We start from the raw sequence: 27151 nt of genomic DNA, 5'->3' as shown, positions 1-27151 counted from the left end.
ATTCTAAGAATGGTCTATTGCTGGAATATTGCTAATAGCGGCATAAAACTAAACTCACTCACTGTTACATAAAGGAAATATGTGGCACAATAAGGTCTGGGATAGTTGTCAGGCAATCGATCATTTCTTCAATGATTGTTAACCATTAACGGTGTTCCCATCAAGATGATAGATGCATTTGAAGCATTGTTCTCATCAACATGACAGATACATTTGAAGCATCGTTCCCATCAAGATAATAGATACATTTGAAGCATAGTTCCCATCAAGATAATAGATACATTTGAAGCATAGTTCCCGTCAAAATGATAGATACATTTGAAGCATGGTTCCATCAAGATGATAGATACATTTGAAGCATGGTTCCCATCAAGATAATAGATACATTTGAAGCATAGTTCCCATCAAGATAATAGATACATTTGAAGCATAGTTCCCGTCAAAATGATAGATATATTTGAAGCATGGTTCCATCAAGATGATAGATACATATGAAGCATGGTTCCCATCAAGATAATAGATACATTTGAAGCATGGTTCGAATCAAAACAATAGATACATTTGAAGAATGGTTCCCGGCAAGATGATAGATACATATGAAGCATGGTTCCCATCAAGATGATAGATACATTTGAAGCATGGTTCCATCAAGATGATAGATACATATGAAGCATAGTTCCCATCAAGATGATAGATACATTTGAAGCATGGTTCGAATCAAAACAATAGATACATTTGAAGAATGGTTCCCGGCAAGATGATAGATACATATGAAGCATGGTTCAATTAAGATGATAGATACATATGAAGCATGGTTCCCGGCAAGATGATAGATACATATGAAGCATGGTTCAATCAAGATGATAGATACATTTGAAGCATGGTTCCCGGCAAGATGATAGATACATATGAAGCATGGTTCAATCAAGATGATAGATACATATGAAGCATGGTTCCGTCAAGATGATAGATACATTTGAAGCATGGTTCCCATCAAAACAATAGATACATTTGAAGCATGGTTCCCGGCAAGATGATAGATACATATGAAGCATGGTTCCCGGCAAGATGATAGATACATATGAAGCATGGTTCCCGGCAAGATGATAGATACATATGAAGCATGGTTCCCGGCAAGATGATACATACATATGAAGCATGGTTCCCATCAAGATGATAGATACATTTGAAGCATGGTTCCGTCAAGATGATAGATATATTTGAAGCATGGTTCCCATCAAAACAATAGATACATTTGAAGCATGGTTCCCGGCAAGATGATAGATACATATGAAGCATGGTTCCCATCAAGATGATAGATATATTTGAAGCATGGTTCCGTCAAGATGATAGATACATATGAAGCATGGTTCAATTAAGATGATAGATACATTTGAAGCATGGTCCATCAAGATGATAGATACACATGAAGCATGGTTCCATCAAGATGATAGATACTTTTGAAGCATGGTTCCCATCAAAACAATAGATACATTTGAAGCATGGTTCCCGGCAAGATCATAGATACATATTAAGCATGGTTCAATTAAGATGATAGATACATTTGAAGCATGGTCCATCAAGATGATAGATACATTTGAAGCATGGTTCTGTCAAGATGATAGATACATTTGAAGCATGGTTTTCGTCAAGATGATAGATACTTTTGAAGCATGGTTCCCATCAAAATGATAGATACATTTGAAGAATGGTTCCCGGCAAGATGATAGATACGTTGGAAGCAGTGTTCCCATCAAAACAATAGATATATTTGAAGCATGGTTCCCATCAAGATGATAGATACATATGAAGCATGGTTCCATCAAGATGATAGATACTTTTGAAGCATGGTTCCCATCAAAACAATAGATTCATTTGAAGAATGGTTCCCGGCAAGAGGATAGATACATATGAAGCATGGTTCAATTAAGATGATAGATACATATGAAACATGGTCCATCAAGATGATAGATACATTCGAAGCATGGTTCCGTCAAGATGATAGATACATTTGAAGCATGGTTCCCATGAAAACAATAGATACATTTGAAGAATGGTTCCCACCGGATTAGCTGTATTATTTTAAACCAAGAAATACGGCTAGTCCAGCCAGCATCCCCTGAGGGCCTATGACAACACCCAAAGCTACCCCTCCAGCAACTGCAACTACCCCTGCCAATATTTTCCACCTGTTGTCAGAACTGTCAAAATTATCCCTGGCATTTCTTCTGGCTTCCCTTTCATGGATCTTGCGACATTCATCCTGGAGAGATTTGCGTTTCTTTGACAGCAGAAGTTCCTTTTGGGACTCTGAGTAGCCAGAAAGTGTCCGACTGTATTCCCGAACACCATCATCAATAATATTCTGATCAGATGTTTGGTTTTCTACAATCAGTTTGTCCAGCTTTTTCCCCTCAATCTTCTTCATTTGACTCTCAGCTTCCTGATACATCTTATTTGTGAAGTGACCTCTATTCTGCCTTACAAGTGTGTCTACCAGCTCCAGTAACTTCTGCACAAACTCTTCATTGTCCACAGTCGAGTCGTTGTTAACTGCAATGTAATTCCTCCCAGTTTCATTGATGAAAGTCTTCAGCTTCTTGTTGGAGTCAATGAAGTATTTCAGACTCTTCTCAGACTTCTCAAGCTCATCTTTCCTAGTGAATATGACGATCACGTGACGCTTTGATTCAGAGCCAAAAAACGTCAGAAATCTTCGCACAGACGTTACTTCTTCTTCAGTGAACCTCCCCACACCAATCACAAACAGAATGGCGTGCACTCCAGGAGAGGTGAGGATGACACTCTTCTTTAGTTCTTCTTCTATACTTCTCTGACTTGCTCCAGTACCAAAGAAGCCAGGAGTATCAAGCAGTAAAGTATCCCTCCCGAATCTCTCAAACATGGCGTGTTTGCATGATTTTGTTACCGAAGAGGCTGAACACCCTACTTTGAAAGCTGGTTGTCCGATGATAGTATTCCCCGTGGAACTTTTACCTGATCCTGTTTTGCCGATGAGAATCAGTCGAGTTTCCTTAGACAAAAAGAGTTGATTCCTAGAATCTGAAACATAGTGAGTGAGTGAGTGAGTTATAATTTATAGTCACATCGGCAATATTTCAGCCATATTGTCACTTAAAAAGTTATAAATTAACAATAAACACCATTACATTATAAAACACCTGTCAACGAAGGACAGTAAAACAACTAGATTATCACAGTGATAAATTTAAGACTAGTAATTAAATCTAAAATATCTTACTTTTAAATGACAATACAATATAAAAACCGGCTATAGATTGCCAACAACTGAAGGTAGATCACCATACTAGGGACCATGGGGACTTACAGTACATTTGCTTCCTGCATGGACCCTAGCTGGATTTACACCATCCCTTCAGCCGTTAGCAATTTAGCAAATCTAGCCTTACGTTAAAAGAACAGGTATTCTACGATTAAAAAAGTGGAACGTTTCAATTTACTTCGAATGTTTGGGGACTTACATACCCTCTCAGGAGGACAATAATGTTACAGTACTTTAACCCCCCTCGAGGATACAGCCACTAACAATCTTAGTTACTAATTCAAACTTCCAATCTTAAAATATTTAGGTATTTACAAATCATTTAACAAATCTAATTTTTTAAATAATGAAATAATTAAATGAGAACTGATACTATTAAAAAGATCCTTCATAGTTCGTGATTTAAAATATTTATTCCTTGTGATGGAATATTCAACACAGTCAAGCAGGACATGCTTGACCGTGACTCTTTCATCACAAGGGATACAAAATGGAGGATCCTCACCTTTCAATAGGTATTCATGAGTATATCTTGTGTGGTCAATACGACATCGTCGTATTATGACCTCTTCAAATCTAGACTGACAACCCAAGTAAGTGTTACCAATATAGGGTTTTATTTCATATAATTTATTGATACCTACTTGGGTGTCCCACTTCTTCTGCATCAGATCACGGATGTAAGTTCTAAAGCAAGCTTTGTAATCAGAGTAAGAAATAAGAAGTGAGGTCACAGATTTGTTGAGTGCTGCCTTAGCAGCAAGATCAGCCAGTGTATTCCCAGAAATGCCAACGTGGATGGGTAACCAACAAAAGACGATGTCGCATTGGCCAGTAGCAAGATCATTACACAATTCAATAATTTCTTATAAAAGTGGATGTTTACAAGAAAAAATTTAATAGCCTGAAGGAAAATATTATATATTGTTTATGTTTGGGATGTCTTTGAACATAGTTAAGAGCTGTTAAGATGGCGTTTGCTTCTGCTGTAAATAAAGAGCTGTTATCAGGTATTCTAGAAGATACTGTTCTGGATCCAGTGACAGTGGCACATGCCACTGCGCCACCGTCCTCATCTGTAAATGAGGATTTGTATGTATTATATTTAATTTTTAATTGATCATATTCTCGTTTATACTGTAATTCATTAGTTTCAAATTTCTTAAACTTTGTCAGAGTTAGGTCAACTTCAGGCCTCAACCGGTTGCCAAGGAGGAGGAGAAGAAAGATGATGGGAAGGAGATATATTTTCCAGCTCAATGCCGGCAGCAGAGAGAAATGGTTTAATTCTTAAACCAAGAGGCGGAACAAGAGAAGGCTTTTTATTGTACAACTCCTCATAAGGAGGATTGAAAACACAGTTAAATGCAGGATTAGACTCGTTTGAATAGAGTTTTGTTATATACTGTAAAGATACTTTGATACGACGTTGAGTAAGGGATGGTTCATCAGCCTCAACATAGATACTATCAACGGGAGATGTTCTGAATGACCCAAGACAAAGTCTCAGACCTTGGTGGTTTGGCAGAATCTAAATGTTTTAAGTTGCTTTTGCAGGCTCCACCATATACGATGGAGCCATAATCAAGTTTCGAGCGTACCAATGAACGGTATAGGTGGAGGAGGGTAGCTTGATCCCCTCCCCACTTTGAGTTGGAAACAACTTTCAACAAATCAAGGGCCTTCAGGCATATAGCTTTAAGTGATTTAATATGCGGCAAAAAAGTTAAATGGGAGTCGAAAATTAGACCCAAGAACTTGGCCTCCTTTACAAGATAGTTCTGGGTCTTTATGCGGCTTATATTTTCTACAAAAGTGTAGACAATTAGTTTTGGACTTGGAGAATTTAAAGCCGTTTTCAAGACACCATTTATTTATTTTATTTAAACACAACTGCAATTGCCGTTCAATAGTATGCATATTTTTACCACGACAAGAAATATAAAAAATCATCCGCAAAAAGTGATCCGTCGATTGAATCGTTTAAAACCTTGGATTAACTGTTAATCTTGATACTAAATAAAGTGACAGACAAAATACTGCCTTGAGGGACACCTTGATCCTGATTGTAATGATCAGACAGGGTTGAACCCACTCGGACTTGAAATTGCCTGCCTTTTATAAACTGTGATATAAAAAGAGGCAAACGGCCCCTCAAACCAAAATCATGTAAATCCTTCAAAATGCCACGCTTCCAGGTGGTATCGTATGCTTTCTCGAGATCAAAGAATATCGATACTGCATGTTATTTATTTACTATAGCATTTTTGACAAAGGACTCTAAACGTACCAAATGATCAATGGTACTACGATTTTTCCTGAAACCACATTGGATATTGGTGATAAGGTTATTGGTTTCAAGATACCATGTTAATCGATTGTTTACCATTCGTTCCATGGTTTTACAGACACAACTCGTTAAAGAGATTGATCTGTAAATAGACCGATCAGTATGATCCCGGCCAGGTTTTGGAATGGGGACTACAATGGCATTACGCCAGGAAGTTGGGAAATTCCCTGTAGTCCATATCATATCAAATATATTTAGCAGTGTTTCCAAACACGATTCGGGCAAATGCTTTAGGAGCTGATAGTGGATATCATCAGCCCCTGTTGCTGTATCATGAGCTTGCTCAAGAGCGGTATGTAGCTCATGGAGTGAAAATAGCTCATTATAATCTTCACCATTGTCTGAGTTAAAATTTATTCTTTTCTTCTCCTGTTGTTTCTGGTGGAAACTCAGGGACATAATTTGATGATGAAGAATGTTTGGCAAGAGTTTCGCCAAGTTTATTTGCTATGTCAGTTTTATTAGTTAAGAGATTATCACGATCCTTCAGATGGTGTACATTAGATTTAGAACCTTTGCCCTTTATTCTTTGGACCATGTTCCACACCTTGGACATAGGTGTACGTGAATTTATTTTGGTTTAAATGCGCGTCGAGCCTTGGCATATAAAATTTTAACTTTGTCTAAATTATGGACTGTGGGATGTTTGCGGAAAAACTTTTCATCTTTCTTCCTACTTTTTCTGGCCTGTTTACACTCATTAGTAAGCCATGGTTTACGAATGTGTGGAATTGCAGAGGACTTGGGGATAGTGTGGTCAGCAATGTCATTGAGTATATCGGAAAACAGCTGTATAGGATCTTCGCTGTTTGCAAAAACATCATGTTTTAAGTGATCATCACACAGTGTCTTATATAAGGACCAATCAGCCCTCGCAAAGTTCCTTCTCCACAAAGGTGGATCATCACCAGGGTTGATTGTTTTAAGAATGGTGGGGAAGTGATCACTCCCACACAGGTCATCATGAACCATCCATTCAAATTCATTATATAAGGTTGAATCGGTGAGTGACAGATCCAGGGAAGAATATGTTCCCGTTGCTGGATGTAGATAAGTGGCTGAATCATCATTTAAAATACAGAGATTATTATCTGATATAAATTCCTCGAGGATTTTACCTTTATTGTCGGTATGGACACTTCCCCAAAGCGGATTGTATCCATTCAGATCGCCCATGATGATACATGGCTTTGGAAGCTGATCATACAGATTCTGAAGATCCGACAGACGGACATCAGAAGATGGAGGGATATATAAGCTGCACAGAGTCAAAGCAATGTGCAGGGTCAGTCGAACAGCTACAGTCTGAAGATTAGTATTAGGGGGGCAGGGCTATGTATTATACCCTGTCGTACTAAGATAGAAGCACCTCCAGCTGCTTTATCTCCCGGGGGAGAAAAGGAATGATAATCGCTGTATTGTCTCAAAGTAAAGTTATCTGTAGGTGTTAAATATGTCTCTTGGAGACAGAGTGCTGACGGCTGAATATCTTGTATCAGCAATTGTATCTCATTGAAGTTATTTCGTAGTCCTCTGCAATTCCATTGCATTAAAGTAGACAATTGAGTCATGGCGGCTCAATTGGTGATCTCTCTTGTGAATGCGAGGAGGATAAGCTCCTCCGCCTGACCTGTGAGGACGGAGTAACCTCCATATCTAAAGGTCCAAATGAGTTTTCAAGAGGTACCTCTGGAGGTGAAGGAACAACAAGTAGTTTATCCCTAGTAATCCCTTTTCCTTTCTTCTTTTTAACTTTATTCACGGCTGGTTGCAAAACAGACGTTTGCGATGATGTCTCGGATTGAGTTTCATCAGTCTGAGAACCAGACGTAGATTGAGTGACTTTGACAGTAGGTTTAATAGTTGAAGCTGACGAAAGAGGTTTCTCAGTTTGTCAGTCTGACACGCAGTAGAGGACACTGCCACAGAGCGAGTAACTGCCGCAGCGTAGGTAATGTTTGATGGAGTAGAGGTTTGATTTAGCAGTTTTTTGGCATCCAGGTATGAAACGTTTTTTTCACATTTAAGTTCTATAATCTGCGGTTCACGCTGGAACACAGGGCAAGCTTTCGATGACGCAGGATGAGCACCATTACAGTTAGCACATTTGTACTCTCTGTCGCAGTCAGAATCGCCATGACGATCGCCACAACGATGACAGACTACAGAGTTTCGGCAAGATTGTGAGCCGTGTCCGAAATGCTGACATTTGTAACATCGGAGTGGATTGGGGACATACACATCCACCCCGATATTGAAATAGCCTGCTTTGATAGATGTTGGAAGTGAGGAACGAGAAAAGGTCAACAGATAGGTATTAGTTTTAGTAATGTTACCCTCTTTTTTAACGGTAAAACGTTTTACTGCTGAAACTCCCTGATTCTGCAGCTCTGCGGCAATGTCTTCCTCGGACATATCAGAGAGACACCGTAGCCTGTCACGCACGATGCCACGACAAGAGTTTAATGTTCTGTGTGCAGAGACGGTAACTTTTATGTTTGCAAAGGTATTGATTGACAGCAGATTGAGGGACTGTTGTTTCCGTAAACATTCAACTAAAAGTGACCCACAACGGAGACGAGTAACATTCTTGACCTCCCCACAAATTCCAGAAATAGCCTTTGAAATGGCGAAAGGATTAAGTTTGATAGGAAGAAAATCCGCAGCTTCTAATACCAAAAACCGATTCCAAGAATCGACAGTTGTATTTGTTTGGTCAATTGATTGATCTATGTCGTCAAAACGCCGTTTCTTTTCATGGTGAGATGAACCAGCTTGTTGTTGTGACATGATGAAAGGAATGTGATTCAGCACCTGCTCCCCACCCACCACGGAATGTCAACACGGACAGTGTCTAATAGCACCGCGATATCCAGCATGCAAACACCAGGGATACAAGGGTGATATACTCCAGTAAATACCACATAAATAGCTATATCTGTCTACCAAATATAATGTCAGGCTGGTTCGGCTCTAACAAAAACTTGGAGACTTACAGAATTTAGAGGTCGACATCACCAGATTGGCCCATGAGCCACCGCCTTCTGGCATAGGACTCTAGGCAATAATTTGTATACTATACAATCAAAATTACCAATTACCAATTCAATTGTGCAAAAATACTTTCTATGCACAGGGCATTGCGTGACCAGCCCATTGATAGAACCGGGCCAGTTCTACAACCCGTCTAGGTTAAGTAAGGGCCAAAGTGGTGTGTTGGGCAAAAGGAACACGGTTCCAGGAACCTATTGCCTTCAACCACCAGACTCCCGTCCTCCACCGACACAGGGGGCGCAACCCACGGCAAACGGGTTGGTGGACCAAATATACCCCCGGGTTCACAACGGGGGGTCGAAGAACGCTAAGCGTTACCCGCCACCCACCACGAGGAGGTGGCTCTTCACGGTGCCTCTGACACATAACACAAGGGGAAGTATTAGTTTGGTTAGGAATAACTGTCGGTCAAATCTCAAGTAAACATCTTTGAAGGTATTAGGTCTGTTGAAATACAAATAATAATGGATTAAGGTATGCGTCACCAATGCACATATGAAGATAGAGTGAATGAGTAAGTTTAGTTTTATGCCACTTTTGCTAATATTCCAGCATCACGGCGGGGGACACCAGAAATTTGGCTTCACACATTGTACCCATGTGAGGAATCGAATTGGGGCCTTCAGCGTGACGAGCGGACGCTTTAACCACCTAGGCTACCCCACCGCCCCATACATATGAAGAAGCTTGGATATAAAGAAAGTAAGTGTAGTAATTTGTGTATATTTTGCACAGGCTTGAATTTGAGCGAGAATCAGTCGAGTGTCCTCAGTCAAGAAGAGTTGATTTTTGAAAACTAGAAAAGTAACACAAGGGGAAATATTTGGTGTTGTCTTAGGTATAACTGTCAGCCAACTCCTCTGAGGAACCAGCTCAAGCATACATTACTAAAAGTATTAGATCTGTTGGTTGTGTAATTAGTGTATATTTTTCACGGGCATGAATTTGAGAGAGGAATTCTTACAATGTGTGACTGGCATTTTGCAGCAACCCCGTGCAACACATATCACGACTTCTATCACGACTTCTACAAAAGTAGTCTTCACGTTTTGAGTACAAATGCTGCTCCTTCTGAACCAATACCGGAAGGACGCCAGTGTGAGTCATCCTGCTATATAGTTTGTGCTCTGGTTCTATGTACAATAATACACTTTTATGTCAAACTAAAGGGGCGGCGAGGGTAGCCCAATGGTTAGAGCGTTCACTCGTCATGCTGAAGACCCGGGTTCAATTCCCCACATGGGCACAAAGTGTGAAGCCCATTTCTAGTGTCCCCGTCGTGATAATGCTGAAATATTGCTAAAAACTGCGTAAGACTTAACTCCCTCACTCAAAGTTAAAGGAAGCAACGTAAATACTTTTGAGTTTTCCGAGGTTCAACATAAAATGATGACTTTGTAAGAAATACCTAAATTCCAAGTTATTACTTAAAGGTCACATGCAATGTAAAACACAACTTTGCAGATTCTGATACCTTTCGCTATGGACTTACAGTAACAAATTATCAAAAATGCAAATTCAGCTTATAAAGTTAAAAAATAACGCGATGAAAAAACCCGCGAAATCGGAGTTCAAACGATTCAATAAATTCACCCACGCTGCGGTGAAAAGTGGTTTCAACAGCTGTGCTGCGCAGTGAATAGATTTAGGTGGCTTGATCCGGGATGCCAAAACGCACAAAGAGCCCTGGGGGTATCGGCAAATGAACTAGATAATGAAAGTCTTCGTTACACTTGAGTGCACAACCACCCGCTCTGACTGGGTTCGGTATCCCGGGTGCTTCGTTTCGAGGTTAGTAAACCCAAGTGCAAAATATTGCACTTTGATTTGCGATTGTATGCTTATAATTGTGTTTATTTGTTTTGTCATAATCAGCAATGTATATTATATGTCATGAATAAGTGATAATTGTGTTTTAAATATGGGTTTTGGGGTTTTTTTTGGTGACATTTAAGTTTAAGTTGCCCCTTAAGTTTGACCCAACAGTGTTTGACTTTATGATGGAAGCCAAGTACCCTGTGTTCCGTTCAAAGCAAACCAAACAACATTTCTGTTTGCAGGATGAAATTGATGCAGATCTGCGACATTACTAAATTGTAGAAACTACGGAGCATTCATAAGACGAGATACGAATCTTTGAGCCAGGGAACAGTAGGCACTTACAGCCCATCTTAGGTATGCAAATCCATTCAGTGTAATATGGTGTCTGAACGACATTTGGGTAAGGAATGAAACATGAAATCCGGAAAACGACGAGATTCATTCCATCCATTACCTGGTGCGACAGCCATGTTGTCCTCTGCAGTTGGATCTGAAACATATAAAATATAAGCATGAAAATATACTCTTCCAAAAAATAACCGCATAACCCTGAAATCTGTTGCGAAAATGTTGTATTTTCAAACATGTATAACTCGTCCACAAATAGACTTTAAACATATATTGTTACTTCATTTTAGAAGAAGATTATGTATATACACCTCAGTGGTTAATTTTAGATAACCGTGACGTTGAGCGCAAACGTGACCACGTAGCATGGTCCCGACGTCGGGTCTCCTGGCTCTCAGTCCAATCTCTCTCAACCTGTTCCGTACAGTTTGACCGGATATCCTCCGAAGTCCATGCACCCTGGCTGCTGTGCCCTCACCCGTGGCAGTACGATCACGCAAATGTAGTACCCGGATGTACCGATCTTGGGCTGCACTGGTAACTCGAGGTCTGCCTGTACGGAACCGGTCATTTGATGTACCTGTTTGGTTGTAACTAGCTGCAAGTGTGCTCGTGCTCAGACGCCTGGCAACATAAAATTGGTAATCTCCAGCGGCCTTCTTTCAATGGCGATGTTCCGTGTCGCAGCGTCAAGACGTGGCGGCGTAGTGATTTGACCTTGAAACTCCTTCAAAACGAATACCGATATCCGAAAGTAATCTGGAATTTCTTAGTCAGACAGTGCATGCTCTTTGCTGCACAATTCCATCTGGAAGGTGTGGCGATATCGCTTTAATTCTTGCAAAAAATCTCATCAAATCAACATTTTTAGGTAAAGTCGATTTTTCACTTGTGCAATTGTGTAAAATCATGTTATCAACACTTTTGTTACATATGTTGACGATTGTTTGAACACAATAGGTAGTTAATAAATTAAAAACACAAAATGCCTATGCATTTCTATTTTGGATAGTATATGGTCGATTCCAACGAAAAGTGTACACAGCTGGGTACAAGGTGAACAAAATAGAATGGCTTGCACCTTGTAATTCTTTTTACCAATGTAAAGTCAACATATTTCCTCTTACGAAAATCAGATGCCATCACTAATCTCTAAAATTGACAAGTTGGTGGATCAGTGAAGTTGAAGGCTCATTTTCTAAATTACCTGCAAATACCAACATCATACCTTGTATATCCTGTGATTAGATGGGTTATATGTTGCCTAACATCCAAATTCACTGTTTTTCTGCATGCTTTACGAAAATAGAGCCATTTTGGTACCTTTGATTGATGCAAATGAGATAGCACCACTTAGTGTTCTTTTCAGAAATAAATCATTATTACATCTTATTCATCTGAGAGACAACGGGTGGAACTTTCGGTAAGTACAACAAATTTGAAAATGCAAACATAACTAAATTTTGAGAGGAAGATAAAAACAAATGTACTTGTAGGTAACAAATATCACGTAATTCCTTGTATTTCATAAATGTTTATATATGTCAAACTAAAGCGTAGCTGGTTTATTAAAACATCGAACAGTTTGGAAACTGTTTTCTAAATGCATAGGACATGTGAATGAAGACTGTTTACAACCAGTTTAAGGCTTTCTCTTTGTTTTGTCTCAATGTATGTCTGAAAGTAGCAATGTCATTTAACTGATGGAAATACACTTCTCATCAAAAGTTTAGACTCATAAGAAACACTCACTATATGTTATGTGTGTGTGTGTGTGTGTGTGTGTGTGTGTGTGTGTGTGTGTGTGTGTGTGTGTGTGTGTGTGTGTGTGTGTGTGTGTGTGTGTGTGTGTGTGTGTGTGTGTAAAGAAGTGATTTCTGCAGGTGTATAAGCAATAAATATATAAAATATGACGTCTTTCAGTGGCATTTAGAAGTTGTACATTGATGTCCAAGATATTTTTATGGATTAAACTTCTTTTTAATTTCCCTCACGACGTTTCGAGACCATTCCAGGTCACTGAGTTCACCTGATGAAGGCTTCATCGAAAATGTCTCCATTTTTGACACAGTACGAAATCGCGATTCATAGCGTTATTTGCTGTATGTTTTGAAATGTGAAAATCGGATAATTACATATTCATGATCACTGATATCAGTTTTACAGGAAATCGCTCATGATAATTCTGAAACGTTGCCGATGAATCTAGAATCGGTTGGGATGTTTTCAAATACACTTACACGAACGCCGTAGAGCGCTTTCCGCCATATTGGATAGTGTTTACAAAATCACGTTTCGCGAAGGACGGTATTGACACGCCTATTACATCACGTATATTTCATATTCAGCTTCGAAAAATGCATCACTGAATTCCCCATACATTTTAGAATCAAATTGCAACTGGTCTGTGTCACCAATACCAACTGTCCAGATAAAATGAGTGGAAACATACTGGGTGTGAAAACGAACGCTGTGCTCGAAAGACTGTGCTCGATAGAAATGTAAACAAAGACAAATTCCGATTTTACACTGCGTAGCTTTTTCTGAAATTTTCCAACATTCATCGGTCTATTCATTGCTTGTAATGGCTCAATACCTTTGAAATATGCATGGAAAGAGTATCGTAGCCAGAAATAAGAAATAATAAATAGATACAATGCAATGATTATATAATTCATAAGAAATTGTCAAAGTTTCTGTATAGCGTGACGCCATGACGCAGAACGACAACGGTAATTATCTGCATTTCTGACTTCTTCTCTTACTTACAATGAAAACGATAAAAACATATTATAGTAATACACAGATAGTCAGAATCATTCTGATAACTTCCATCTCATATTTATGTACAAACGATCCCTGAATTAATGTAAGGGTCCTCGCAAAATCCTGTGTACCCTTGTCAGCAAAGCCGCTATCTTGTAAGAAATCGGTCATCGGTAATGATGTCATATGTCAACATTGTTGTACATATTAGGCAATTTCATTGAGGTGAAGGTCGGTTGAACCACAGGGGCTTGTAACGCTAAAAACTGCCATCAAGGTATATAGTGTCACTAACGGGGTCTTATCACTATATAAAAGGAAAGGGATGTAACGAGGTCAACACACCAAGTTCGTTTCAGGGCGAATTCAACAATGATCACTGCATCTGTCCCATTTAAAGTATGCACACACTTCAAGCCAATAGAATTACCTACACAATAAGACATAGAGCACAAAAATCGAAGCCGTACATTGGGAGCTAGGGTCTTCGGAAGCTCGAAAAATCGTGATTTTTCGATTCCGAGCCAAAATCCCTGCTCAGAATTTGAAGCGGTAACTCACCCATTTTCTTGTTTATTTCACAGTATACACATACGACATGCACCAAAACATGCTGAACTGATGGCGCCTGTCAGCGCGCTAGTCGCCATTCTTTCGGAGACATTTACATCTAACTGTCATAATGAGTTTACGTACATTTATTCATCGCAAACAGAATTGTGCCGTGCCCGTTCGCCATTGACGACCTTGGCCTTACCCTGCCCCGCACTGAAAAGAGAAAGCAGTTTGATGGGACATATTTTATTTTTAGCCAATGAGCTCCCTTGCTCTTTTAAGTGCGGGCAGGTTAAGGCCAAGGTCGTCAATGGCGAACGGGCACGGCACAATTCTGTTTGCGAAAATATTTTAGAGGGCAGATTGCAACTGGCGAGTGAAAATGAGTTACATGCCCGATGAAAAGTCGTCTCGACTAGCCGAGACTGTAGGAAGCGTAATTTCTTTCGAATCGATTAATCTATCTGGCAATTCACCTCCGTCACAGATATTAGCAGAAGAAGGGTAACTGAATTTTGTTGTTTGGGTTTATAATTTTATAAAACTCGTGAACACAACCACGTGTTCATGTTGCAGATCGTTTCGGTATCTATAAATAGATTATCAACACTGCGCGTGGTGCCTTTACTTATCCGTTGGCGTTGTTCAAATTTAGTTCAATAATCTGAAAACATGGGTTTCTATCTTTTAATGAATTAAGAGAATGGTAAATAAAAAGCAGAAAATATGTCCCGTCTACTACTTCATGCACCTTATTTGTTTGTATATAATTAATGTAAACAAATCAATCTCAGCATAACCCATTTGATCTTATTTGGAAATCTGGAAAAGGTAACTGGGCTTGTAAACAGTATGTTTCCATGGACGTATCTGGACATACCCAGAAGCAAATATTCAACAGCTGATCTGCAGCAACTCTCAGTAAAGTTTCTCTCTTCAAAATCTGTACAGCATGATAAAAGGACACTGAATATAAGGAAATATTTTTTTTAATCATCATTTCCATTTTATTTTTATATATGTACTTTGTTGTGGAATCCTAATTTACATACAAACTTCCACAAAACTGGACTTCATGAACTGCCAGCGTTTATGTACAGGTATGCCACAGCACCAGAACACAAAGAAGATCCAAGATACAGTCTGCACCTGTACACTAGCTGACCCATCTTCCAGAAATAGGAATTATGTGATGCAAAATCTTGGAACAGAGGATCCACAGTTATCGGAACAATTAACTAGCATTGAAATAGAATGGTACACAAAATGCAAATGTAAATATATTGTTTTTTCATCAGAGATGTTTATCTGCTAACTACTTGATCTAGTGTAAATAAGGTGGACAGAATATATCCTATGTTCAAAGCATTTTGTCAATACTACATATTGATATTATTGCTTCTTAATTAAACAATGATAATCTGAGACCATATCCCTAGAGGACATAACACTGATTTTCCTTTTCAGAGATACTTACTGGTGTCATAAAAATTATAGTAAAGTTGATTCAAAATTTGGTAAAAGTCATAAAAAAGGTTTAGGAAAACAGACATGAAAACGTCCTGAAGCGTTCACCTCCTACAAACCAGTGTGCAATTTAATATGAAGCTCATTTTCAAAATAACCATCAACAAACCTTGAACAATTTGTCCAAATCCATCATCTTAATAAACGCTAGCTTTGGCTCAGTCTTCAAATATTAGTTACCTCCTAAAAAAACTGATGATTTATCAGAAGAATTACATCAAATATGGGCTAAAAATATGTTTCAATATTTATTCCGTTACATGAAAAGTCAACTGAGATTTTTGTAAGTTATTCTGTTCCAGGACTGGATAATGCCTGACCAGGGTTTGACCAAAACGTAGCCTTTGCTTTTTCAAATTCTCTGGATGTTGAAATAAATTTAATGAGTTATGATACTAGCAATCACTTTCATCTAAAAGCAGGAGCCAAGAAACTAAGTTAGTACCAAGTGATTGTCCTGCCATGATATGTATGGTGTTTGTTTGCCTAGTTCTGCCTTAAAATCATAAGAATCTGATATGTCAATCAATTAAATAATTATTTATTATTGATTAGATTATTATTAATTTCATTACTCTTCCACGTTTACTAAAAAGCAAGATTCGTAAAACATACCTTGCTATCATTTCCAGTGAATTAATCAAAATTACAGTTGTAATATTACTCCTAACATGTACCAATATATGTGAATAATTTATGTGGTAACAAAACTTCAAATAATGTTCTCATAATTAAGATATACACTTTATTTCACTCCGTCCAATACTCCAGAAAGTCACTATTCTTCTCACATAGTTTTCGTATTCGACCAACATGGAGGAAGGTAATTCAATTCAAAGTCCCATGCAACTCTTTATATAAAATCTGAAATATTTAAAGCATTGTTTTATAGGCACTCATATGAACTAATTTTGATACTTGGATATTGTATGATAGGCAACTGCTGACACTGACAATATTTCCGTTTGAATAAAAAATATTACTACTCGAATATTTTGCTCTGTTAACAAGATACTGTAGGCCTTCAGATTGTGCTTATGAAACTTAAAACATCTTAAAATGTAACAAGTTTTGCTATTTCGGTTGACCCTAACTGAAATGGAGATTTGTTTACATTGTGTCACAGCTTTCTCGCCTGTCTCATTTGAGCTTTATGGCGTACCAACTCAATGCCTAGAACTGACTAACAACGTTACGCAAACACAATTTTGTAGTTACAAGAATTGTCCGTGTTTATAACACTTGCAAAGTCTTAAACTGCTTTTTGTTGTCATCAATTGGTAATGCTTTTGCACATGTGCAAAAGTGTGGAAATTCGTGCAAATTCTCATCAGCAGGCAGACGTAGGTTTCCTGAACGATGGTGCAGACATTTAACTGATCGTTAGGCCTATCGCGTTTCTTGATCCGCCTCCATTTCTATTGTCTTGACCGTAATGGTTTTGTTAAAGGTACACATCAAATCGCAGCAATATGTAATAAATATAGCGAGTGTAAATGGCATAATTCGAAGCACATCGCTTCGGAGGCATCGTTTGACCCCGGAAATAAGTCCACAAAGCGCGCCCGGCCTGCTGATTGGCCAAAATTGACGCATGACAGATTTGGACTATCTGGGTGCCGTTCCACTAACCGATCTTATCTAAGATCAATCTTAGCAAGTTACGCCAATTTTACAATCGTCTTAGCTAAAAGTTACACCCGTTCCACTAACCGATCTTAGGCCGATCGTAGCCGGTCCCGATCTTACGATCCGATCCAAGCTTAGATCGAGACAGCCTGGTCCCTGGGTCTGTTGCGCCTGCGCTAACGCTCCGACACTGACCCAGGCAACTACTGCCGAATGGCGGCCTTCACTGCAGGGAGACGCGCCATACATTTACTATAGAAAAATCCGAGAACGGGTGGTTAGAATTTTTTCATAGCATTTTCATCGATACTGTGGCAAAGTATACGTCACCAGAACAACACCCATCGTTACTTTCAGTGTACGAACACGTTATTTAAGCAGTTGCGAGACACGAAAATCGTCGTTACATGGGCGATATGTAAACAATGAATGACACTATATTCATCACCGACATGTGCTTTGATATTTCGTGTCAGCTCGCTATTGCCACGAAATCGTACACATAAAACATGGATCTGAACGACCACACTGATTGAATATAGTTAGCATCTTTATTTTAGCCAATATGATGACGTGTAATTCGATGATTTGGCCCCCATTTCTCCTGTTTTGTGTGTTGGAAATAAACTGAACGCCCAGTAATAGTAACTAGAAAATGGTTGTTCCCACATTATATAATTAATAATAATTATTTCTAATACATTTGAAACACATAAATGATTCATTCATTTTTTTAACAATGTATGTGCTTTCAAAAATGGAATAATATTAGAAGAATATGGCCTATTTATTATTTGTATTCATTTGGCATATATCATTTCAATATAACATCCATATCTGTTCTTCCATTTTGCATTGGGCTGATCACAGTGATGCAATAGGCATTGATCTTAAAAAGTTTAACAATAGTCATAGTATGGCAACATCTGCGTGATTCTACTGGGAAGTTGATTACACATCGGACCTTTATATATAACATTGAATGTACCCCATTCCCCACCCCATACATAGCTACAGTTTTGTACATAATAGGAAAACGGACACATTATGAAATATTCATAACTGTGTGTGTTTTAGCTTGTTCTGAAAGAGCCGACTCATAAAAAGGAAAGTGCACATTGTCTAAAACACACTGATGCACAATACTCCCAGATGGGGCGCATGTTCGTTAAAGACATGTTTAGTGAAAAACAGTTATCAATATTTCATAATATGTCCATTTCCTATTACATAAAAACACTGTAGCTGTATCTGGGGTTGGAGAGGGGTGTTGAATGGGGTACATTCAGTTTTTAAACCTGTTGGTATTAAAATCACAATAAACAGACAGTTTAATACAGACTATCTTTGATTGCATGAAACACGCATGCCAATGAAGCATTCTATTACAATTCCCTTAGCTGTTTAATATAAATATAGACATGAGTTATATACAACATCAAAGTTGTCTTGTCTGTCTGTCGAAGTTTTCAGATGAAAGAATTTCGATGAAAGATGTTGTTTGGTTTGTTGTTTAAGGCTGCACTCGGCTGTCTTCAAGCTATATGGCGACGGTCTGTAAATAATGGAGTCTGGACCAGACAGTCCAGAGATCAACAGCATGATCATCGATCTGATAAAAAATGTTACAGTGTGGGACATTTGTGTATCTTCCAAAATCGACTGGAAGTTTAAACCTAGAGCCGTGGATAGTCTTAGGTGTACAGGGATATGGAGTGTGAGATTCTTTTCCACACTTAACAGTGATTTAAAATGCTGTTAATAGAAGGAATCAGGAGAATAAATATCTTCACATCTTGTGCTAACCGCACATATTCAAATCAGAATATTCTAAATATGAATGGGTCTAAACAGAATATATTCAATTTGAGGTACGGCATTGGCGAGGCAGTTTGCGTTCATCCAGAAACAGTAGCGTGCACCAATACCTTATAGGGCTTGTGGTGTGCACAAGTTGGAGAGGGGATCTGCCACATCTCCCCAAACCATAACACTGTTTGCTGTTTTGAGAAACCGTTTACACATTTTATGCTATACATCTTCAATAATTTTACAGTATGAGGTCCCCTATACTTCTGCACCATTACACACTATAGGAACAATCATAGTATTAAATATAATAATTAATCTTGACATGGTACATTTTCAACTTTCTTTTGACATCTGTACAATGCCATAACAGCCTTCTTACCCCGTGCACCAAGAGTAGTTAGTGCTTTAGTCCAAATAAGTTTAGGTGTTAACACAATACCCAATCTATATAAGGACACAATTTCAAGATACACACCATAAACTTTTGATTTAAAAAAATATAATCACAATAGTGAACTGGTCAACAAGTACAGAGCAAATTACCCAAAATTCAAAACAAAACCACTGATGATGTGTTGAATTATGTATGCATGCACTGCTGTAAAGTATAATAAAGTAAAGCAAAGAGTCCATAGCAGCATTTAACCAAAGTAGTTAACTGATATCTGACTGAAAAATTGCTGACATCAGATGATTTGTATCAGATCTATTCTAATAAGACCAGGGTTATCATGCTCAAAATAATCAATGTACAGCAAATGTATACTCTCATACTGGCTTCAAGCCATAAAAACTACAGTTCTCATGACAGGTTTCATTGCTAAAAATCACCCTTCATTCAACAGTTCACAAATAGTGGAATGTTCATCTGTCTAAAAAGTTCTTCTTCACACACATGTTATACCAATGTATTAACATACTGATCATACCATGTATTTTTATACATTCAGTTTAGTAATATAAAGTATCAAATTCATTGTTTTGAGCTGTATATGTGTGTGCATTTTTGTATATAGATCATTTGATTCACCATGTTTATTATAATCGTAAACTTTTCTGACTGATATTGGTATATATGTTAACTGTTTCATGCTGTTTTGTAGAGGCTAAATATCGGAATGACGAACCCTGTCATTAACATCATCCATATGATCTAAACGCTTTAACTTGTAATTTCACAAGGCGATCGAAAAATATATCCGCTAAACCTACCCTGAAACGATGGAAGACACGGGACATAATCGGCGATATTTTCGTCATCAAATTTGCTAAAATAAAGATGCTAACTATATTCAATCAGTGTGGTCGTTCAGATCCATGTTTTATGTGTACGATTTCGTGGCAATAGCGAGCTGACACGAAATATCAAAGCACATGTCGGTGATGAATATAGGGGTGTGTCATTCATTGTTTACATATCGCCCATATCGCAACTGCTTAAATAACGTGTTTGTACACTGAAAGTAACGATGGGTGTTGTTCTGGTGACGTATACTTTGCCACAGTATCGATGAAAATGCTATGAAAAAATTCTAACCACCCGTTCTCGGATTTTTCTATAGTAAATGTATGGCGCGTCTCCCTGCAGTAAAATCCGCCATTCGGCAGTGGTTGCCTGGGTCAGTGTCGGAGCGTTAGCGCAGGCGCAACAGATCCAGGGAACCAGGCTGGTTTACGAACCAACTGAGTGAGTGAGTGAGTTAAGATTTACGCCGCACTCAGCAATAGTCCAGGGCCCCGTTCCTCAAAGTGACCGTAGCACTACGACAGTCGTAAGTCTATGTTAAAGCATGGGAGTTACAATCATCTTAGTGCTACGATCGCCTTGAGGAACGGGGCCCTGCTATATGGCGGCGGTCTGTAAATAATCTAGCTAAGATGCACAGCGTTCACCAACATGAGCGTTCATGTTAGTGAACGCTATGTATCTAAGCTATACTACCCATCAAAAGTTTAGACTCACCTAAAGCAATCACTATATGTTATGTATATATATATATGGTTACATCGAAGATGAATTTCTCCACTTACTTAGGGGAACCAACTGCACAATTTATGCCGATGAATTGTACGAGGATCATGCATCAAATTGCTAAAAGCATGTATAAATATAATTCATGTGAACAGCTGCGTTTTGGTGTAATGTTTTGTTAAGAATTCGCCAATTTTCACTGATTATTATTATTTACTGAACTCATGACAAAAATCTTTTCAAAGTTACGAATATGTTTTACAATACTGTAGTTCATGTGTAAACAGCACCTTTAAACTGAATGAATACCTTGCAAAATCAAGTTTCGAACAGTTGACTCAAGTAAGTGGCTACATTTACACTAGTGAGTCTAAACTTTTGATGGGTAGTATATAAATAATCGAGTCTGGACCAGACAATCCAGTGATCAACAGCATGCGCATCGATCTGCGCAGTTGGGAACCGATGACATGTGTCAACCAAGTCAGCGAGCCTGACCACCCGAACCCGTTAGTGGCCTCTTACGACAGGCATGGGTTATTGAAGTTCAATATTCTAACCCGGGCCTTCATGGGTATTTTTCCAACCAAGTGTAAACGTGGAGAAAAAACCTAGAGCAAAACATTAGGGTAGTGAGCACCATAGTTTCAGGTGCAAGTGCGTGAGAACGCTGGGTATCAAGCATACTATAATAATAATAAATGCATATTTATAGTGCGCCTATTCCACATCCTTGGGCATGCTCAAAGCGCTGTGTACAGATAATTTACACGAGAATATTTACAACCGAGATTATAAGTAATATACTGAGAACAGGTTTTAAATCTGGACTTTAAAAATGTCAATTGTGTCAGAGCTTTTAATATGTGCCTGAACCTTGTCAATGAGAATAAACAAGGCGTGACGAGGCTATAACGTATGTAGAATCTGTCAGTGGTCTTGAATCACACGCGACCTGCCTTTAGAATCCCCCCACCAAATATGCGCAGTGAAATCAAACATATTTGTATCTTTTTGCTTCAGAACATTGTTCACTTCACGGCTGTCCCTACTCTTAACCATGACGTTGCAATATTGTTGTACAAATGTGTTACACCGACACGCTCGGTTGTGTTCCCATGACGACAGTGGTCAGACTGGCCTGACATTTGTAAGGCTTCAGTGCAGTGTTTGTTACATCACAGAAATATACAAATTCATTTCATGGGGGATTTTAGGGGAAGCTCACGGTGAAATGCTCGCTCTTATTTTTTCACATAGAATAGGAAAGCCACCATTTTGGTTTCTCAACGATTGATTTTAGCTATCCTAAGTTGGTCATGAGCAACGTAGACTTTGAATCTTAACTTTACGATTGACTTGGGTAAGATTGGTTAGTGGAACGGTATGCCGATCGTAACGTCACGCTAAGATTGGGATTTTAGGGGTTTACGATTGGCGTAGGGCTAAGATCGGTTAGTGGAACGGCACCCTGGACTCATATTAAACTTCTTCTTCTCGTATGTATATATATATATATATATATATACGCGCACAAAATGTCCAAAATAGTACGGGTGGGGAAGGGGGTGACAACCATTATTGACATGAGTATATATGGTCACATCGAAGATTGATTTCTCCACTAACTTGGGGGAACCTACTGCAAACCTTATGCATTAAATTGCTGAAAAGCATGTGCAAATATCGTACATGTGAACAGCTGCGTTTTGGTGTAAAGTTTTGTTCAGAATTTGCCAATTTTCACTGATTTTTATCACTTATTGAACTCATTGCAATAATCTTTTCAACGTTACGAATTTGTTTTACAATATATCAGTTTATGTGTAAAATGTACCTTTAAACAGTATGGAATATTTTGCAAAATTTAGTTTAAAAAAGTCGCCTGAAGTAAGTGGCTACATTTACACTAGTGAGTCTGAACTGTTGATGAGAAGTATAAAAATTGAACTAAAATCATTACATCTGAAATTGACATTTGTATTCAAAGAAAGCACATCACAATTGTTCAAAACGCTTGAACTATTACCATATACCATATAAAATTATGTACAGATAAACATGTCACTAAAACAATCAATACATTATACGTCTTACTGAACTATAAGTCTGCTTTAATTACCCATATTTTGCAATGCCAATTGCTATTGGATAGACATTTACAGAACGTTTAATATACAAATACGAGTTACCTACGAATAAGATGTGGGCGCGGTGGGCGAGCTGGCTAAGGCGCCAGGCTAGTGGGGAAGGGGGGTATTACACCATGTGAGTGATCCAGGCTAGTGGGGAAGGGGGGTATTACACCATGTGAGTGATCCAGGCTAGTGGGGAAGGGGGGTATTACACCATGTGAGTGATCCAGGCTAGTGGGGAAGGGGGGTATTACACCATGTGAGTGATCCAGGCTAGTGGGGAAGGGGGGTATTACACCATGTGAGTGATCCAGGCTAGTGATCCTGGTGCCGGGATCGAGCCCACCTGTGACCGGGTGTAAAAACATTGGAGTCAATTTTGTGTGCAGACTCTTTCAGTGTTGTCACAACCCCTAGTGTACAGTACACAACCCTGCGCACTTAAAAGAACCCACGAATCCGTTGGTATATGACCAGATGGTGGCCACATGAATACGTGCAAACACCTAGTTGCGGCTACAGCAACGTGCAGTAAACTTGGACAAAGTACTGTGACTATGTGTCCCAGTCCACCCAGCTGTGAATGGGTACCTCGTTAGGATGAGAGCCACCACGATAACTCAGTGCGCCTAGTGGCAGCAAGAGTTGTATACTCCCCAGGAGTTGAGATTCATAATACGATGTGCTGTTGAGATTGACATCCAATGATCGAAGGGAAAAATGACAGCGCCATGAGCATGCACTAGTTGCGTGGATACGTGCGCTATATAAATATACTATAATAAGACATACCTTTGACAAATCAAATACATTTCTAAACCCATGCAACTTACTTCTACTACAGTCTCAATTCTCCTATGTTCTCAAGTGCATCGGTGACAGCCCTGAACAAGACATACAACTTCAAACACACTGACTGATGTAACCTACAAATTCGGAATGTTACCAACGAATATACATGTTACCTACGAATCTACCATTTATCCCGTGATATCATGCAAACTTTTACTTTTATTATCACCAAGATCAACTTGTTTTCTGACATTTCAATCAAAAGGAATTCATTATATATCACTATAATAAAGTCTAAACCACGAACTGCAGTGCATCCCTGAATAGAACATTTTTATTGAACGCTCAGTTATGTAGCCATTTGGAATTCCAAGGAACCATTTCAATCTATTAATAGGCAGTATTGCGTTCCTAATCGACCGCCTCCGTGGTGTAGTGGTTAGAGCGTGGTTAAAATATGTTACTTGTTGGTCCTGCCTGGCGCTCGGCATTAATGGGTACAACAAGGACTGGTCGGCTCGGAGTCAGTATAATGTGTCTGAGCGGGGTATTCATGCTTCACTGCGGCATGGTATCTCACTGGGCTAGCACTATGAAACCAGCTTCAGTCTGGGCTAGTACAAGCAGCCGCACATACACATACACACGTATGCACGTCGTCATATGAGCGAAATATTCTCAAGTACGAAGTTAAAGCCAATTTCACATCACCTCGCGTACCTAATCAGTTTTATGATCTGCAATAATTGTCTTCAGTATAAATTATGTTATAGCAGCGTATTGTGTTCTCTATTTCATTTTGTTAATACGAATACATGTTATCTACAAATGCCGTGCGCCACAACCTCCACTTGCAGTCTGAGGCCTTTTTTTACAATAATAAAACTTAAAACCTCACTAAAATTAAAGTTGGTTAGTTGTAACAGGTGTCATATGCATCCTATGTTATTGTGACATGGGTTTATTCATATAACATTCTTGCAGAAAATGTAACATACACTTACTAATCACCAATATGTTGTCTGGTCTCATCTATGATGACTTCCAAATGGAACACATGTCACGTGTTGTCATTCAACCAATCTATTTGAATGTGATCAGCTGTTGGTACTTGGAGGTAAGATTTGCGAATTAAAATGTACTTACGAATACAGGTTATTTTGTGTGATATCATCGTAAATACAACACAGAAAATGTTCAGATGTAGCACACGTATGTATTGTGGCCCTTTGCACTTGAACTTAGGATATCATTCACTAATGTGTTCATTTGTGGAAACAGCAACATATTTAATGGTATTTGTAGGTAACGTGATTTTTCTTACCAAATCAGACTTTGATTTTCTAACATTTTTTCAGATTATTACCTGTAAGAAATATTATGTAACGCCATTGCATTTGAGTACTTTACATATTAAAGCTGTAAAACGTAATACAAAACATAACCTTGTGTTGTATTTACATAAATTGACAGAGTCATTGAAAACTGTATTCGTAGGTAACCCCAAAGACATACCACTTGAAAACAATTTACAAAATTACGAATTAAGCCCCAGATAAAATCATTTCAGGAGATTTATTCATGAAATATTTGGCAATCAGATTAATAAATTTCTGTTCATCCAGATTGACTAGTATTTAACACACAACATGTTTTCACCAAAACATTTGTAAAATAAAAGTCAAAATGAATGAAAATGGTCTGTTTTTGTCTCCGATAAGCCTAAGTTTTAATTAAATATAGTCATGGTATAAATGACCCGAGTCGTCTCACCTGTGCCGATGTGATGGGCACCCTGAAATAAATGAAGGTAGTAATGCTAAAATGTTATGGGCCCAAACATGCTGTGTACACTTTGGAATCTACCTTATATAAATCATTGAAAATCGACTCAAAAAACTTTTCATCTTAACCAGATTTTACATTGAGTTGCCCTTTGGCAAATTCCGTGCATAAGGGCTCAAGGTATGTTAACATTAACCTCCAATGGCGTTTATCTGGCTGCTGATTCTTTTAACGTAACTACATGAGTAAATGATCTTAAAAATGACATGTGACATTGCTTTTAGCAATATTCCAACAAATTCACGGCGGGGGACACCAGAAATGGGCTCCACACATTGTACCCATGTGGGGAATCGAACCCGGGTCTTCGGCGTGACGAGCGAACGCTTTAACCTCTAGGCTACCCCACCGCTCCTCTAGATAATGAAACATGTTCGAAAGAAAGACCGCGCACGTGTGTGCAAGTGTGCGTGCGGGTGCGGGTGTGTGTGTCTGTGTGTGTGTGTGACAAGTAGAGAAATGAACAGCGGTTTTGCGCAGTAGGTGTCGAGAGTTATCTTTAAAGGGAGGTAACTTTCTTTAATTTGTTGTAAGCGATCAGCTACCTCGGCTCAAAAGTGAAAGCGAAAGTAAATGGGTTTGCTGTAATTATCGCTTGGGTTGTTGATTTATCGAACCAAAACATGATTTGATTGCCAAACAGAGAAAATTAGGCCGGCAAGACGCATTGCCGTGTTGTTGTTTTTGGTTATTAGTTGTTTAGGGTTGTTCTTGATTTGTTTGGGGGGTTTTAGCGTATAAATAGTTGAACGTGTATGGCAGGACATTTTCTCGTTGGGTGTGAGAAACATCTCCCGCCCAGCTGGTCAATATAAACATATAGTACAGAGCAGTGTAACTGTTGTCATTGTTCTCATGTAATTTCTAGGCTGTGCAATATTCGTAATTACTATATACACATGATACATAGTAAAATACATTTGAAATCAAGCAGGATGTGTCTTAAATGTCGTACTCACCGGAGTTCTCGCCCAGATACTGGTTGTCGTGCTTGCTAACACAACGTTGAAGTGTTGTATTGTCAGTGTGACAACGAAGTTAGTCATGCATTGGGCAAGAGTCTATTTAAAGCTTAGGCCTAGTGCAATTCTATTATTCATCTAGGGAAGACACCATCCACAACTAACTACAAACCTGCCTGTGGGTTGCTCGGTTGTCGTATTTCACTCGCTTACAAGGATCACAAAAGTAGACCGTCTTTATTGAATGGTTGGCTGGTTGGTTGTTGTTGACGTCGCCGC

General features: G+C 38.7%; 1 protein-coding gene across 3 annotated transcripts; it reads right to left on the bottom strand.

Moving 5' to 3' along the window:
• On the bottom strand, positions 1 to 27151 carry LOC124255173 (GTPase IMAP family member 7-like). 3 transcript variants are annotated; one of them, XM_046689014.1, is made up of 3 exons: positions 27049 to 27151; positions 10984 to 11019; positions 1 to 3063 (listed from the first exon to the last, which is right to left on the bottom strand). In XM_046689014.1, exons 2-3 carry the CDS (start codon positions 10997 to 10999, stop codon positions 2078 to 2080), a joined length of 1002 nt encoding a protein of 333 aa, XP_046544970.1. In that variant the 5' UTR covers positions 11000 to 11019; positions 27049 to 27151; the 3' UTR covers positions 1 to 2077. The 3 variants fall into 3 exon arrangements, with proteins under 3 accessions (XP_046544970.1, XP_046544969.1, XP_046544968.1); XM_046689013.1 differs by lacking the exon at positions 27049 to 27151 and adding an exon at positions 26870 to 26983; XM_046689012.1 differs by lacking the exon at positions 27049 to 27151 and adding an exon at positions 14340 to 14362.

The sequence above is a fragment of the Haliotis rubra genome, unplaced genomic scaffold (assembly GCF_003918875.1).
Source record: "Haliotis rubra isolate DU_JTF1 unplaced genomic scaffold, ASM391887v1 Scf597, whole genome shotgun sequence".
In the NCBI taxonomy this organism is placed as follows: Eukaryota; Metazoa; Mollusca; class Gastropoda; order Lepetellida; family Haliotidae; genus Haliotis; species Haliotis rubra.
The sequence above is the reverse complement of the archived record's forward strand: the minus strand, read 5'-3'. Positions and strand labels throughout refer to the sequence as shown.